The sequence below is a fragment of the Leopardus geoffroyi genome, chromosome B3, assembly GCF_018350155.1.
Source record: "Leopardus geoffroyi isolate Oge1 chromosome B3, O.geoffroyi_Oge1_pat1.0, whole genome shotgun sequence".
NCBI lineage: Eukaryota > Metazoa > Chordata > Mammalia > Carnivora > Felidae > Leopardus > Leopardus geoffroyi.
The window spans coordinates 71,393,981-71,412,212 of record NC_059337.1 but is presented as its reverse complement, the minus strand read 5'-3'; the positions used below and the strand labels follow the sequence as shown (position 1 = coordinate 71,412,212).

At 38.9% G+C, this 18,232-nt stretch overlaps 1 protein-coding gene across 1 annotated transcript; it reads right to left on the bottom strand.

Annotated features, from left to right (window-relative positions):
- Positions 1–16,775: 16,775 nt before the first annotated feature.
- Positions 16,776–17,756, bottom strand: LOC123582237 (olfactory receptor 11H4). Its single transcript, XM_045448487.1, has one exon. The coding sequence runs from the start codon at positions 17,754–17,756 to the stop codon at positions 16,776–16,778; it is 981 nt and encodes a 326-aa protein (XP_045304443.1).
- Between the last annotated feature and the right edge of the window lie 476 nt (positions 17,757–18,232).

Sequence of the window (18,232 nt, the reverse complement as noted above, 5' to 3'; positions counted from 1 at the left end):
GGATGAACAAACTTTGAAAGAACGTTTATGCTGTTCCCATGGTAAACACCTTATTTGGTGCACCGTGATGACTGCATCTTGGTGTCAGGATTCTGTTAGCACGTTCTTTCCTACTTACTGTTCTACTTATGTCTGTGATTTGTAGTCACTGAGTGTCGATGTTGAAAGTGTCGTGAGAGGCAATTTCTTCCAATACTCTGTCAATTTAATTTGATCTGTTTTGTCTCTAGATGTGTGTAACTGCAATTGCCATTGTGTCATATGTCACCTTTCTTCTTGTGGCAGCCTGTGTCACCGTATCAGGCTGCGAAATCTTCCTTGATATCCAGGACAGGGAGTTCTTCCCCTCTGCCAGTGACTTGCCAGCCTGTTGAGTATTAGGGAACTAGAATCCCAAATACTGGCAGGTTTTGTGGCCTTCATTCTTTCTAATCTTGATCCTTTATGCTCAAGTGTTTATTTATATTTATATTCTCTTAAAATATTGAACAAGGATGCTATTTTTTTCCTCCCAAATGAAACTGTATTGTTAGGATCACTCCATCTATAAGCCAGAATCACATTTTCACTTTCCTTATCACTTGGTTGGTTTTTGACACACTCTTAGCTCCTGGGAGATTTGCATAGAGCTGGCATTCATGGGAAAGTTCTCATAGAAAATTGTGCTTGTGTATGGATGTGTGGATGGAAGTGATGGAATGGGAAAGAGTGGGAAGATACAGGAGAAAGAAATCTACTCAGGCCTCCTACCCAACATGGGAGGCAGCATTATGCAGTGGGAAGAAAATTGGATTGTGGTGTTCTGTTCCCTAATTATAACATTCTTTTTCATTTAACTTCAGGAAGTTAATTTTTTTTTTTTGAGAGAGAGAGAGGAGCATGGGCAGGGGAGAGCTACAGAGGGGATAAGAGAGACAGAGAAAGAGAGATAGTGTCAGGTACTGAGCTAGGATCTAAGACCACAAAAATGGATACCTTCAAAAAGCTCACAACCCACAGGAAATGAGCAAAGAATTAAAACACAATGTCATCAGGGCTCTGAGAATATAAAGACAGACACATCAAAATCTACTTCAATTGATCTCAGGAAGGTTTTATAAGAGAGGTAACATTTAATCTGAATCGAGAGAGAGAGAGAGAGAGAGAGAGAGAGAGAGAGGGAGAGGGAGGGAAAGGCAGAGGGAGGGAGAGAGGGAGAGGGAGGGAGAGAGGGAGAGAGAGGGAGAGAGAGAGAAACTTAAGCAGGCACCACACTCAGGGCAAAGCCTGATGCAGGGCTTGATCCCATAACCCTGGAATCGTGACCTGAGCTGAAATCAAGAGTTGGATACTCAATTGACTGAGCTACCTAATTTCAGGAAGTTAAATACACAATAGCATCAAATTGTAAAGTTACCAAAAAAGAAAAAAAAAAAGGTAATAGCAGCAAGCTTCATTTCCCCTCCTGACTCCTAGTTCTCTTGATGTAGCAACCACTCCATTTTCTTATGTTTTCTTCCACAGATAGTCTGTGTATATGTCAGCATAGTGGCATATCACTTAAAATATACAAGTAATACTATTTGTGTGATCTTAGGCAAATCTCTTGAACTTCAGCATTAACTTCTTTAGATTATTAGATGGAAATACTGATACATCCTTGACAAAACCCACAGGGATTTTATGACAGTCAATGAAGTGCTATTTGTGAACATGCTTGAAAATCATCAGGTATTTTACAAGTACAGGATGGAGGGGAGGGTGATCATGGAAGTAGTATTGTTCTACAAAGGACAATGGGTCATGTGTGAGCTGGTCTGACAGGTGTGAGTCTGAATTAGTATCCGTAACAGGGATGTTGTATCCGTAACACCATGAATAACTCCATTGGGTGTGTTTTCCAGCCTGTAAGGTCTGTCACTCTCATGGAATTTTCTTGGGGTTTTCTACATGGCTAATCAAGAGGTATCCCTTTCACCTTAATTGCCAGGTATGTGTGCACTTGGGATAAGCAGTGGACGCTTGCCAGTGTGTGAAACTCTGCTGCTTCTCTCCCTTTTGCTCCCTTTTCATGTTTAGGGAGCTAGTACTAGAACTTGGCTGATGCAACAGTTTGAGTCATGGTCCCCCAGTGCTGTGAGATCCATTCACTTTTAATTGGTAGTTGCTGGAATCATTTTTCCTTTCCTCACCTTGACTTCCTTTTCTAATTGGCTCTCACGGGCCTCCAACTCCTGCTTTAATCAGCCAAGGCAGAGCTGCTGCTGAGAGTCCCAAACTGGCACCTGGGGACCCCAGGATCTTTTGCTATGACTCTGCTTCTTCAAGTTTCTTTTCTAATCTGTTAAAGCAACTTTGTCTTTCAATTAGGCCTGGGGGAATGGGAACCCATTGGGCATTGCTTTCACACAGGGGCAGCATGAACAATGCCAACCTCTTTGAGACTTGCCAACTACTGTATTTGACCTGCAGGTTTTTTTGTTCTTGCTAGCACAGAGGGGAGAAGAAGATACTTGATTGAGGTCTCCAAAATGGGACAAATGAATGATAGGAGAAATGAGTAGATGAAAAAACTAATCATTTGAGGAAAGGTTATCATGTGAGCCTCTACATTTTGGTCCACAGACTGCTTCTCTCTAGCAAAAAAAGCCTTGTGGAAATCTTACTTTGCTTCTGTTTATCACTGCCCAAAGGAGAATAAACACTAATTGTGCAGTTTTGGCCAATTATCATTATTGGGTTGCAATTTTTTAAGATTATTTTTTAAATATAGTTTATTTTTTTAAGGCAGTTTTAGGTTCACAGCAAAGTTGACTGTTGAGTTCCCATGTACCTTCTACACACACACACACACACACACACACACACACACACTTCCCCAACCATCAAGATCCTGCATTAGAATGTTACATTTGTTATAGCCAATGAACTTACATCCAAAATCCACGGCTTGTTTAGATTAGGATTCACTCTTGAGGTTGGTTGTACATTCTGTGGATTTTGACAAATGTATAATGACTTGTATCCACCATTTTAGTATCATGCAGAATAGTTTCACTACCCTAAAAATATTCTGTTCTCCACCTATTCATCCTTCCATTCTCCTCTAACCCCTAGCAACCACGGGTCTTTTTACTGTCTCCACAGTTTCACCTTTTCCAGAATGTCATACAGTTGGAATCATAGAGTATATAGTCTTTTGGGGTTGACTTTTTGGGTTACATTAAAAAAAATATTTTTTTAATGTTTGTTTATTTTTGAGAGAGAGAGAGAGACAGAGTGTGAGCAGGGGAGGGGCAGAGAGAGAGGGAGACACAGAATCTGAAGCAGGCTCCAGGCTCTGAGCTGTCGGCAAAGAGGCCGACACGGGGCTCGAACACATAAGCCTTGAGATTATGACCTGAGCTGAAGTCGGACATTCAACCAACTGAGCCACGCAGGTGTCCCTTCTTGGATTACATTTTTAAATGACATTTAAAAACATTTTTTAAGTATGATTTTAAAGCTATGATACAGAGTAAATTTATCTCCTGTGGCATATACAAGCACATTCGTGTGACCTCTTTCTGAACAAATGGATACTGCTGAAGGAAATTGTCCTGGTTCCAGCTCACACTTGGAGAAGCAATGCAGTAGTAGACTTGACTTTTTTTTTTTTTTTCAACGTTTATTTATTTTTGGGACAGAGAGAGACAGAGCATGAACGGGGGAGGGGCAGAGAGAGAGGGAGACACAGAATCGGAAACAGGCTCCAGGCTCTGAGCCATCAGCCCAGAGCCCGACGCGGGGCTCGAACTCCTGGACCGCGAGATCGTGACCTGGCTGAAGTCGGACGCTTAACCGACTGCGCCACCCAGGCGCCCCTGTTTGCCTATTCTTATAGTTTGATTCATAAGTTGGCAAGCAAAGAGGAAGCCTCCTTCACTTCTTCACCGGTTTCTCCTAGACTCAATTCCTGATTAAATTTATCAACGTTGATCGAACACCTCCTCTAGTATTGGATATAGCAGTATAAGAGTTTTAAACTAGTGAGTGGTAAGCCTGGGCTTAAATCTGGGTCTCCTGAAACCAGGTCTAGTGCTTTTGACACCATACTGGCCTGTTTTGTGGGGCTATTATTGCCAAGTAAGGAAGTGAAAGAAATTATGCATTCTTACTTAAATCTACAAAAAGACAATGCAGGAAGTACTAAAATTATTAGTTTTACCAAATGTACTACATACGTTGTTAACAATGGGGTAAATTGGGTGAGGGGTATACTGGAATTTTATGTACTATCTTTTAAACTTCTGTAAATATAAAATACTCCAAAATAAAAAAACAAGTCACTAAGTCTAGGCCACCTTTTGGGAAAAGGGGTTAAGCTCCACTTCCTGGAGGGGGTAGTATCTACATATATATAATGTTCTCTTCTTCCCAACTTCAAACCACAGATCAATAACAACTTCCTCCTTTTTTTTTAAAGTTCATTTATGTATTTATTTATTTTGAGAGAGAGAGAAAGAGAAAGAGAGCAACAAGGTGGGGCAGAGAGAGAGAGGGAGAGAGAGAGAATCCTAAGCAGGTTGTGCACTGCCAGTGCAGAGCCCGACGTGGGCCTCGAACACACGAACTATGAGATCATGACCTGAGCTAAAACTGAGTCCCATGGTTAACTGACTGAGCCACCCAAGTGCCCTGGCCACAACTTCCTCCTTAAATAAATTTGTCTTATTTTCCTAAGCTCTTGTGGCATTTAATGTTCAGTTCAAGGAAGGAAAATTAACACAATATTAATCTCACCACTCATATTGGTAAACAAATGAGAAAGAGTGATAAGATCCAGTGCTGGGGAGTCTATGGGAAAATGAGTATGTTCATGCAAGTTTTTTAGTGAGATGTACTTCTCATTGCATAAAATTCACCTTTTTAAAGTGTAGGTAGTTTTTAGTATATTCACAAAGTTGTGCAACCATCTCCGTTAGCTGATTGTAGAATATCTTCATCACTCCCTCCAAAACTGGGTATCCATTACCAGTCATTCCCCATTTTCCCCGCTGCCTAGTCCTTTATAACTACTAATTTACTTTCTGTCTGTATGGATTTGCCTACTCTGGACATTTTTATGTAAATGACATCATACAATGTGTTACCTTTGCGTCTGGAATGTTTTATTTCACATAATGTTTCAAAGTTCATTCATGTTGTAGTAAGTATCATACTTAGCCCCATTTTATGACTGAATAATATTCCATTCTATGTATATACCACGTTTCGTCCATTCATGAGATGATGGACTTTTAGGTTGTTTTATTGTTTGGCTATAATTAATAATGCTGCCATGAGAACTTGTATACACATTTTGTGCACACATATGTTTTTCTCTTGGGTTTATACTTATGCATGAAAATTGTTGGATCATGTAACTCTATATTTATTTGAGAAATTGATGAATTGTTTTCTAAAGGAGCTATACCATTTCATACTTCAGCCAACAATATGTGCGTGTTCTAGTTTTTCCACATCCTTGTCAATACTTGTCTTGTCTGACTTTTTGAAGCTAGCTGTGCTACATGGGTATGAAATGGTATCTCATTGTGGTTTTGATTTACCTTTCCCTAATGACTAATGATGTTGAGCATCTTTTTATGTGCTCACTGGCCATTTGTATATCTTATTTGGAGAAATGTCTGTTCATATCTTTGTGCATTTAAAAAGTTGAGTTATTTGGTTTAAATATAATTTATTGTTAAGTTAGCTAACATACGGTGTATACAGTGTGCTCTTGGCTTCGGGAGTATATTGCCATGATTCATCAATTACATACAACACCCAGTGCTCATCCCAACAACTGCCCTCCTCAGTGCCCAGCACCCATTTTCCCCTCCCCCTGCACCCCCCATTAACCCTCAGTTTATTCTCTATATTTGAGTCTCTTATGGTTTGCGTCTTTCTCTGTTTGAAACTATTTTTTTTCACCCCTTCCTTTCCCCTATGGTCTTCTGTTAAGTTTCTCAAATTCCACATATGAGTGAAAACATCTGATATCTGTCTTTCTCTGAATGACTTATTTCACTTACCATAATACCCTCCAGTTCCATCCATGTCATTGAAAAGACCAACATTTCATTCTTTCTCATTGTCAGGTAGTATTCCATTGTGTGTGTGTATATATATATATATATATATATATATATATATATATATATATACACACACACACACCACATCTTCTTCTTTATCCATTCACCAGTTGATGGACATTTGGGCTCTTTCCATAACTTGGCTATTGTTGATAGTGTGATAGCACTGCTATAAACATTGGGGGTACATGTCCTCCTATGAATCAGCACTCCTGTATCCTTTGGATAAATTCCTAGTAGTGCTATTGTTGGGTCATAGGGTAATAGTATTTTTAATTTTTTTGAGGAACCTCCACACTGTTTTCCAGAGCGGCTGCACAAGTTTGCATTCCCAACAGTGCAAGAAGTTTCCCGTCTCTCCACATCCTCACCAACATCTGTTGTTTCCTGAGTTGTTCATTTTAGCCACTCTGACTGGTGTGAGGTGGTATCTCATTGCGGTTTTGGTTTGTATTTCCCTGATGATGAGTGATGTTGAGCATCTTTTCATGTGTCTGTTGGCCATCTGGATGTCTTCTTTGGAAAAGTATCTATTTATGTCTTCTGCCCATTTCTTCACTAGATTATTTGGTTTTTGGGTGTTGAGTTTGGTAAGTTCTTTATAGATTTTGGATATTAACCCTTTAACTGATATGTCATTTGCAAATATCTTCTTCCATTCCATCAGTTGCCTTTTATTTTTGTTGATTGTTTCCTTTGCAGTGAAGAAGCTTTTCATATTGATGAAATCCCAAAAGTTCATTTTTGCTTTTATTTCCCTTACCTTCAGAGACGTGTTGAGCAAGAAATTGATGCAGCTGAGGCCAAAGAGGTTGTTGCCTGTTTTCTCCTCTAGGATTTTGATGGTTTCTGTCTCACACTTAGGTCTTTCATCCATTTAGAGTTTATTTTTGTGTAGGGTATAAGAGAGTGGTCTAGTTTCATTCTTCTGCATATTGCTGTCCAGTTTTCCCACCACCATTTGCTGAAGAGACTGCCTTTTTTCCATTGTATACGCTTTCCTGATTTGTCAAAGATTAGTTGGTCATACATTTGTGGGTCCAATTCTGGGTTCTCTATTCTATTCCATTGGTCTTTGTGTCTGTTTTTGTGCCAGTACCATACCATCTTGATGATTACAGCTTTGTAGTACAGGCTAACGTTCGGGATTGTGATGCCTCCAGCTTTGGTTTTCTTTTTCAACATTACTTTGGCTATCCAGGGTCTTTTGTAGTTCCATACAAATCTTACAGTTATTTGTTCTATTTCTGAGAAGAATGCTGGTACAATTTTGATTGTGATTGCATTGAATGTGTAGATTGCTTTGGGTAGTAACTACATTTTAACAATATTTGTTCTTCCAATCCATGAGCATGGAATGCTTTTCCATTTCTTTGTGTCTCCTTAAGTTGTTTCATAAGTTTTCTTTTTTTTCTCAATATATGAAATTTATTGTCAAATTGGTTTCCATACAACACCCAGTGCTCATCCCAGAAGGTGCCCTCCTCAATACCCATCACCCACTCTCCCCTCCCTCCCACCCCCCATCAACCCTCAGTTTGTTCTCAGTTTTTAAGAGTCTCTTATGCTTTGTTTCAAATGTTTTCTATAGTTTTCAGCATACAGATCTTTTACTTCTTTGGTTAGGTATTTTATGGTTCTTGGTGCAATTCTAAATGGGACCGATTCCTTGATTTCTCTTTCTGTGGCTTCATTATTAGTGTACAGAAATGCAACCTATTTCCGTACAATGATTTTATATCCTGCAACTTTGCTGAATTCATGTATCAGTTCTAGCAGTTTTTTGGTGGAATCTTTCAGGTTTTCCATATAAAGTATCATGTCATCTGTGAAAAGTGAAAGTTTGACATCTTCTTTGCCAATTTGGATGTGTTTTATTTCATTTTGTTGTCTGATTGCTGAGGCAAGGACTTCCAACACTATGTTAAACAACTGTGGTGAGAGTAGACATCCCAATCTCAGGGAAAGCTCTCAGTTTTTCCCCATTGAGGATGATATTAGCTGTGGGTCTTTCATATATGGCTTTTGTGATGTTAAGGTATGTTCCTTCTATCCTGACTTTCTTGAGGGTTTTTATTAAGAAAGGATGCTGCATTTTTTCAAATGCTTTTTTCTGCATCTATTGATAGGATCATATGGTTCTTATCCTTTCTTCTATTGATGTGTTGAATCATACTGATTGATTTGCAAATATTGAAGCAGCCCTGCAGCCCAGGAGTAAATCCCACTTGGTCATGGTGAATATTTTTTTTTATATACTGTTAAATTCGATTTGCTAGTATCATGTTGAGAATTTTTGCATCCATGTTCATCTGGGATATTGGACAGTAATTCTTGTTTTTAGTGGGATCTCTGTCTGGTTTGGGAATCAAGTAATGCTGACTTCATAGAATGAGTCTGGAAGCTTTCCTTCTGTTTCTATTTTTTGGAACAGCTTGATAAGGATAGGTATTAACTCTACTTTAAACATCTGGTAGAATTCCCTGGGAAGCCATCTAACTCAGAACTCTTATTTGTTGGGGAATTTTTGATAATTGATTAAATTTCTTTGGGTCTGTTCAAATTTTCTATTTCTACCCATTTGAGTTTTGGTAGTGTGTGATGTCTAGGAATTTGTCCATTTCTTCCAGATTGTCCAGTTTGTTAGCATATAATTTTTCATTGTATTCTCTAATAATCGTTTGTATTTCTGTGGTGTTGGTTGTGATCTCTCCTCTTCCATTTGTGATTTTATCTATTTGGGTTCTCTCTTTTCTTTTTAAGAAGTCTGGTTAGGGGCTTATCAAATTTATTTATTCTTTCAAAAAAACTCAGCTCTTAGATTCATTGATCTGTTTTTTTTTTCTCTATATTGTTTATTTTTGCTCTAATCTTTATTATTTCTCATCTTCTGCTGGCCTTGGGGTTTCTTTGCTGTTTTGCTTCTAGTTCCTTTAGGTGTGCTGTTAGATTTTATATTGGGATTTTCCTTGTTTCTTGATATAGGCCTGGATTGTAATGTATTTTCCTCTTAGGACTGCCTTGACTGCATCGTAAAATGTTTGGACGTCATATTTTCATTTTCATTTGTTTCATATATTTTTTAATTTCTTCTTTAATTTCCTGGTTGACCTATTCATTGCTTAGTAGGATGTTCTTTAACCTCCATGCATTTGGAGGCTTCCCAAATTGTTTTCTTGTGGTTAATTACAAGTTTCATAGCATTGTGATCCTGAAAAATATGCATGGTATGATCTCAATCCTTTTATATTTTTAAAAAAAAAATTTTTTTTTCAACGTTTTTATTTATTTTTGGGACAGAGAGAGACAGAGCATGAACGGGGGAGGGGCAGAGAGAGAGGGAGACACAGAATCGGAAACAGGCTCCAGGCTCTGAGCCATCAGCCCAGAGCCCGACGCGGGGCTCGAACTCACGGACCGCGAGATCGTGACCTGGCTGAAGTCGGACGCTTAACCGACTGCGCCACCCAGGCGCCCCTCAATCCTTTTATATTTATTGAGCGCTATTTTGTGACTCTGTTTGTAACCTATTTTTGGAGAATGTTCCATATGCACTTGAAAAGAATGTGTATTCTGCTACTGTTGGAGGAAAGTTCTGAATATATCTGTCAAGTCCATATGGTCCAGTGTATCATTTAAAGTCATTGTTTCTTTATTGATTTTATGCCTAGATGGTTGTTGTAAGTGGAGTATTAAAGTCACCTAGAATTACCATATTATTATCCTTAAGATTGCTTATATTTGTGATTAATTGATTTATATATTTGGGTTCCCTCAAATTGGGGGCATAAACATTTACAATTGTTAGCTCTTCTTGATGGATGGACCCTTTAATTATGACACAATGCCCTCCTCATATCTTGTTACAGTCTTTAGTTTAAAATCTAGTTTGTCTTGGGGCGCCTGGGTGGCTCAGTCAGTTAAGCATCCGGCTTTGGCTCAGGTCATGATCTCACAGTTTGTGAGTTCGAGCCCTGTGTCGGGCTCTGTGCTGACAGCTCAGAGCCTGGAGCCTGCTTCAGATTCTGTGTCTCCCTCTCTCTCTCTGCCCCTCCCCCGCTTATGCTCTGTTTCTCTCTCTCTCTCAAAAGTAAATAAACATTAAAAAAATAAAATCTAGTTTGTCTTATATAAATATGGTTACTCAGCTTTCTTTTGACTTCCAATAGCATGATCAATGGTTCTCCATCCCCCAACTTTCAATCTGCAGGTATCCTTAGGTCTAAATCTGCAGGTCTAAAAGGAATCTCCTAGAGACAGCATATGATGGATCTTATTTATTTATTTATTTATTTAAATCCATTCTGATACACTATGTCCTTTGATTGGGGCATTTAGCCCTTTTACATTCAGAGTGTTTATTGAATGATATGGATTTAGTGTCATTGTGTTATCTGTAGGTTTCATGATTATGGTGATGTCTCTAGTCCTTTGTAGCATTTCACTCACAGAGTCCCCATTAGGATCTTCTGCAGGGCTGGTTTAGTGGTCATGAACTCCTTCAGTTTTTGTTTGTCTGGGAAAGCCTTTATCTCTCTTATATTATGAATGACAGCCTTGCTGGATAAAGGATTTTTAGCTGCATATTTTTCCTATTCAACACATTGAATATTTCCTGCCACTTGCTCTGGCCTGCCACATTTCAGTGGACAGGGCTTCTACTATCCTCATGTGTCTACACCTGGATAAAGGACCGTTGTCCCTAACTGCTTTCAGAATTCTCTCTCTATCTTTGTATTTTGCCAGTTTCACTGTGATATGCCATGGTCACGACCTGTTCTTGTTGATTCTGAAGGGAGTTTTCTGTGCCTCTTGGACTTGGATTTATGCTTCCTTCCCCAGATTACGGAAGTTCTCAGCTATAACTCCCTCAAATAAACCTACCCCTTTCTCTCTTTCTTCTTCTTCTGGACCTCCTATGATATGTATATTATTACATTTCATTGAATCACTTAAGTCTCTAATTTTCCCCCTGTGGTCTAGTATTTTACTATCTCTCTTTTCAGCTTCATTATTTTTCATAATTTTATCTTTATTTCATTTACTTTCCCTTTTGCTTCCTCCATCGTTGCTGCCATTGCATATAGCTTATTTTGCATCTCATTTACAGCACTTCTTAATTCGCTTTGACTATTTCTTAGGTCCTTGATCTCTGTGGCAATAGATTCTCTGCTGCCTTCTAGGCTTTTTTCAAGCCCAGTTATTAGTCTTGTGACTATTATACTAAATTCTTTTTCAAATATATTGTTTATATTTGTTTTGAGCAATTCTCTGGCTGTCATTTCTTCCTGAAATTTCTTTTGAGAACAATTCTTCTGTGTAATCATTTTGGCTAGTTGTCTGTCTTTTACATGATTTAATAGCTTGTTATGTATTGTGCACCTGTGAGTACTACTGTATTAAAAAGGGGTCACACACTCTCCAGGGCCTTGCCTTTCAGGAAGTATTTTTACAGTGTGTTGCATGCTCTCTGCTGTTGTGACTCTGGTTGCCTTATCTCCCTACTCGTAGTGGCAGTTTTGACCTTCCACCAGGTGTGCGTTGATTTGTTCACTGAAGTAACTCTGCAAAAAAATTGATAAAGGGAGGGGGTGGAAGAAACCTTATCCTATGCAAAGAGAAATGACAGGGGCAGGGAAAAAATTACCGGCAGAGATTCAGAGAAACTATACAGCTTAATCCAGACACAGAGAGAGGAAAATAAAGAAGGCGATACAGAAGAGGTGTAAAAAGAATAGATTAAAAATACCTGCTTAAACAAACCAACAACCAGGATAGAAAAGGGAAAGAAGAAGATAAGAAAAGAAAAAGAAACCCACAACAACTACATATATATGTGTGTGTATATATATATATATATATATATATATATACATATATATATATGTATATATATATATATACGTGTATATATATGTATATAAATATATATATATACATGTATATATATGTATATAAATACATATATGTATGTGTGTGTATATACACACACACACACACACACACACACACATATATATATATATATATATATATATGTATTGACCAAGAATCAAATCAGAAAATGAAAATCCCCTGGACCATTGTCTGATGATGCCTTGGAGCTGGTGGCTGTTCTGGTCTGGAGGAGGGGCCTTCTGGTTCGGTCAATGTCAATCTCTCTCCAGTAGACAGGCAGTTGCCAGGCACAGAGGGGCAGAGTTTGGTGTAAGAAGGTCCCATCTCCACTGGGGGCCTGCTGTCCTGTTTCCTGAAGCCCCACCATGTTGGTGACCTGGAGAAAAATGGCATACCCCAGTCTCTCCTCCCTAGACCAGGTGTTCCAAACCACACTGTTCAGGCAGTCCTCATAGTGCCCCGTGGGCACAAGGGGGCTGGTTTGTCCCACTCCACAGTCTCATGTGCTCCCAGGTGCTCGCTGAGATTCTTAAACAATTCCACTCCTCCCACCCCAGTTCTGGAGTAGTGCCACTCTACCCAGCTGACAAAGGGCCTCTGGCTGGCACCTGAAGGGTCTTTTGTCCTTGGAGTGGCTATCTACCTTCTTCTCACTCAAGGGGAGGGGACTGCTCTCTCTGACTGGGCCTCTGAGCTGACTACTGAGTCAGGGACTGGCTCCCCCTGCCCCCTAGGGTGGCTGTGGTCCAGGAAAAGTGGAGCCAACCCTGGATCATCACTCCTAAGGCTGTTTGCATGTTAGAGACTGGCTCTACATTTTTTTCCATACCCCAGTCCGTGGTCTGGAGAAGTTTTTCTCTTGTCCAAATACAATCCCGCACTTCCACAGCCTTTCTTTCTCTTACTTTTGTCTCTCCACCAAAGAGGTTCCCTTTAGTCTGTGCCTATGCTGCCTGTTTTATCTCTTTCAATTCTCAAGCATGCACCTCTGTCCTGCCAAGCTGTCTTCATGGGCCCCTGGAGATGTTTCTGCCACTCTGTAGCCTGGATTCTTGGAATTCCAAGTCTTCTGGCCTCAATACTGCTGTGTTTGAGGGATGAGGGAATTTCAGCCCCCCCCCCCCAACTTCTCTATCACGTTGACTCCTCCCCCTATTTGTGTTTTTATTGTTGAGTTGTAAGAGTTTTTGATATATTCTGGATAATAGACTCTTACCAGATACATGATCTGCAAATATTTTTTCCCCATTTTGTGAACTTTTACTTTGATAGCATCGTTCAAAGCACAAAAATCTTAAAATTTTGATGAAGTCTAATTTATTTTTTCTTTTATTGCTTGTATTTTTGGTATTATGTCTTAAAAATCACATAATCCAAGATCACAAAGATTTAAATGTATGTTTTCTTCCAGGAGTTTCATAGGTTTAGCTCTTACATTTAGGTCTTTGATTCATTTTGAATTAATTTTTTGAATGTGGGTTCAACTTCATTCTTTGCATGTGGATATCTAGTTGTCCCAGCACCATTTGTTGAAGAGCCATACACTATTTGCAGATATCTTATTTAGAAGCATTTCTCAAAATTAAAAATATACATTTCCTGTATTCCAGGAATCCTATCTCTAATTTCTGGAATACTGATGTGAATATATAAAGACATATATTCAAGGACATAAGTCACAGCATTGTTTTAATTATAAAATATTGGATGCAATAAAGTGTCTTAAGTGAGTAATTGATAAGAAAATTGTGATATGTTTGTTTGGTGGAACACACTGTGTCTTAAATAGAATGAGGTAAAATTATATGTACTGGCTTAAAAAAATACTATTATATTTTAGAAGCACCTGGGTGGCTCAGTCAGTTAAGGGTCCAACTCTTGATGTCGGCTCAGGTCATGATCTCATGGTTTGTGAATTCAAGCCCTGTGTTGGGTCTGCACTGACAGTCCGGAGCCTGGTTGGGACTCTCTCTCTCCCTCTTTCACTGCCCCTCCCCCCTTTCAAAATAAATCAATAAACTAAAAAAAATTTTAAAAAGATACTATTACATCTTATTGAGTTAAAAATATTTATTGAGTGATACTGTTTACCAGGCACAATGCAAAGTGCTTAAAAAGTATTGAATTAGTTTTTAAATAAAGTATTGACTCATAATACCTCTTTGAGATAGCTGTTATTACTATCCTATCTTACAAGTGAAGTAGCTGAAGTTGTGGCATTCAAGCAACTTGCTCAAAGTCATAGCTAGCAGACAAGGCAGTATATAAATGTCTGAATCTAGAGTTTGCACTTTAATGCATTAGTTACAAATTAATATGCATATGTATTATTTGGAAACAAAGGTTTTCATGAGCATAGTGACAGTCTGATGGAATAACCAGCAAACTATCCATGGTCAGATTGGAAAGATAGGAAGGAAAGGGGAACAAACATGTACTGAGAATCTATTATGTGTCTTTTGTTATGCTATGGTCCTTACATAAATTGTCTCATTTAATCCTTATGACCTTGTTTTCAAAATATAAGTTACATACCTATTTTACAAAATAAGACCCTAAGAATCTAAGTGTCCAGTTGCATAGCACGAGGCAAAGTGAGGCTTTCCAGGTTTAAAGAGTAACCTAAGCAACAGTGTGGAGAGGGTAGAGAATGGAGTGGTTGAGTAGCCCGACTAGAGCTGAGGGTTCATTTGGGAAGAGAAGGAAAACAAAGTAGGATTAGTGGAGCCATACTATGAAGTGTGTTGAACGCCAGACAGAACTGAGGAATGTTGACTTTGAAGAGGAGAGTGAAGGATTGGTGAGGATGACAATGCAGGTGGGAAATACATCATCTTTATACCCTTCTTCACTGATCAACTTTGTTACAACTGCATATTATTTTCATAAGTAAAATTATTGAGATAAAAGTATTCAACAAGCATTTTGAGTTCTAACTAGGTATCATAGTGTTGTTGATTCATGGTCATGCAAAGGCCATCAAGAATATACTGTAGTCGAAGAAAAATAAGTTTATTGGCTTTTTGCAGCAAGGGGGGAAATATGCCATGAGGAACATGGGGAATCCAATAGGAAGATGCTAGAAGGGATTTATTATATGATTTGGGTTTGTGTTAATTGACTTTGGGGAGAATGTAAAGAAATAGAGGTTTTCTCTGGATGCTGTCAGAAAGTGGAAGAAAATTCTATGATTAGGTATCTTTGTTTTTAAATTTTTAAAAAGTTTAAATCTTTATTTTTGAGAGAGAGAGAGAGAGAGGGAGGGAGAGAGAGTATGAGTGTGGGAGGGGCAGAGAGAGAGAGAGGGAGACACAGAATCTGAAGCAGGCTCCAGGCTCTGAACTATCAGCACAGAACCCAATGTGGTGCTCAAACTCATGGACTGCAAGATCATGACATGAGCTGAAGTCAGACGCTTAACTGATTGAGCCAACCAGGTGCCCCTGTGATTAGGTATCTTAATTTTTATCTAGAAGGCAATTGGGCTGAAGCTTTACTGGGTAAGGAGGTGGCAGTCACTCATATTAGCCTAAAGAGGGGGATGTTTGGTCATTTTTTATAGTTGGGACTGTGTTCTTGATTTTATCTGTGCTCAGACATAATTATGGAGTGGTCTTGTTTTGTCTTCATCTATCATGTTCACATAGTGACCTGGTTTGAGGTGGCATTCTGTGGAGTTGCTTATGTTCAACAGGTTTATACAGCAGGCTTGGCTGATAGTGCTAGGCCAGCTCCTGGCAGCACTAAGCCTTGAGTGATAATTGCCAGGCCAGTTCCCTGGTTCCAGGGGCTGCTTTCCTCTCTGTCACTGTGTGGTTGGGATCCACAAAGGAAAAAGGTAATTCCTGTCCTCAAGGAGCTTTCTTAGGAGTACACGTAAATAAATAAATTATGCCACAACATGGTACATTTACATGTAAATGCAACTTCAACAAATTATATTTTAGCTTGTATCTAAGTTTTATTTCAAACATACCACAAAGGAACTATATCTCTAAAAAAATTTGTTGGAAGAGTTCCTATTGGTCAAGAGAGTTTTGCCCCTCTCTTTTAATATAGAGAAACTGTGTTTAGATAAGCTTGTTGGACTAGGAATAAAAAATGAGTGTGTGTTAAAAATTATAGAAAGGTCTTGGGGAGCCTGGGTGGCTCATTCAGTTGGGCATCCAACTTCAACTCAGGTCATGATCTCATGGTTCCTGAGTTAGAGTCCCATGTCAGACTCTGTGCAGACAGCTCAGAGTCTGGAGGCTACGTCGGATTCTGTGTCTTCCTCTCTCTCTGCTCCTGCCCTGACCATGCTGTCTCTCTCTCTCAAAAATAAATAAACATTAAAAAAATTATAGAAAGGTCTCATGGCTAGTTAAAAGCCACTGCACCTTTAATGTACATTAAACATGTGCAGTCTTTTTGTATATCAATTATACCTAAAAAAACTGAAAAAAATCACTGCACCTTTAATAATTTGGTAAAGGTCATTAGACTTGTCCTAAAACTGAAGGTATATCTTTCAGGGAAGTCTAACTTCTCTCAGAAATCAATCCCATTTTATCACTCCAATTATGATAGGCTTTAGAAAAATTTCACTGCATATTGAATTACAGTGAATTTAGGTTTTAGTAGTCAGCATAGTTTTGTAAGCTGAGCACACTTCCAGTAGAAAAAGAAAGGCTTTTAATTACTCAGGGTAAGAACTAAAAGATTATTAAAAAAAAAAAAACTTTCACATCTCCAACTTATTCTTTACTGGAATTTGGAAGTATGGACATTTTTGGCTTAAGAATTTTGACTAATTCTCATTCTAAACAGGATGTTTCTCAGGGCAAGTTTCATGTCCTTATTACGAAGACTATAAATCAGGGGATTAAAGAGAGGAGTCATTATTGAATATGCCACTGTCAGGATCTTCTGCATCAAAGTTGGGATGCCATATGTAGGACTCACATACATTACCATGACTGTCCCATAAAAAAGAGACACCACAACTAAATGAGAACCACAGGTGGCAAAAGCCTTTCTCCGGCCAGCTGCAGAAGGGACCTGAAAAACAGCTCTGAGCAATAAGGTATAGGATCGAAGAATGTACATAATAGTAAAAAAGAGAACAAGGGAGCTCTGAGTATAGAAAACAAATTCAGTAATGGGGGCTGGAGCACAAGACAGAGACATCAGTGGATCCATATCACACAGGAAATGATCAATGATATTGGATCCACAGAAGGGGAGTTGGGAGATGAAGAAAATGGGGATTGGGTAGCCAAGGAATCCAGTAAGCCAGCAGAGAGACACCAGAATTCTACAGAGTTTCCCAGTCATGATGGTGGGGTAGTGCAGTGGGTGGCAGATGGCCAGGTACCGATCATAAGCCATTACTGCCAGGAAGAGACATTCAGTTGTGCCCAGGGAAAAGAAGAAGTAGAACTGGAGGAAGCAGGCAGAAAATGAAATGGTCTTGGTTTTGGAGAGAATGTTGGCTAACATGTTAGGAACCGTGGATGAAGCGTACCAGATCTCAAGGAAGGCAAAATTTCCCAGCAGAAAGTACATTGGGGTATGCAGTCGTGGGTCCCATCTTATTGCGCAGATAATGGTTCCATTTCCCAGCAGCGTCAAGACATAAGCCACCAAAAAGAGTGAGAAGAGGAAAATCTGTATCTCCCAGCAACCAGGGAACCCCAGGAGAATAAACTCAGTCACAAGGTGAATGTGTGTTGCTGACCTGTTCATGGGTCTTAAACCTATGAAGAAGAAAAACATGAGGGTAACACAAGTTTCTTTGCTTCCTACATATCTCAAGAACTTAACTGAGAAGAGAACTTAAGCTCTACAGGAAAATATGAGATATTTTGAGACTAGATGGGAATAAATCTCACCTTATTTTGAATTGATTGTGGTTCTAATTCTTAGTTTTCTTTTGCTAGAATGCAGTGCAGCAAGAATTTTCCACATTAGTGGTACAATGTGAAAAATTTCTTTCTTTTTTGATTTCTTTGATCCCTAAGAAGACCTTTTATGATTTTGGTTTGTTTTTCTAAAGCTGGTTATGGATCTTCAATGAACAAACTCATCCATTTTCTCTTATTCAGCTTACCTTGTTAAAAAAAGATTTTGAGGACAGCTGGTGTGATATTGGGTTAAACCTTGGCAAAAGAACAAAATTAGTTGACTTACTCATGGAGATAAAACATACTCCAGGACATTGGATTTTCAGGATAGTCTAATCAAGTGAATTA

Coding starts and splice junctions, on each gene's coding strand:
- LOC123582237 (XM_045448487.1), bottom strand. CDS start 17,756: ATGTTTTTCTTCTTCATAGGTTTAAGACCCATGAACAGGTCAGCAACA.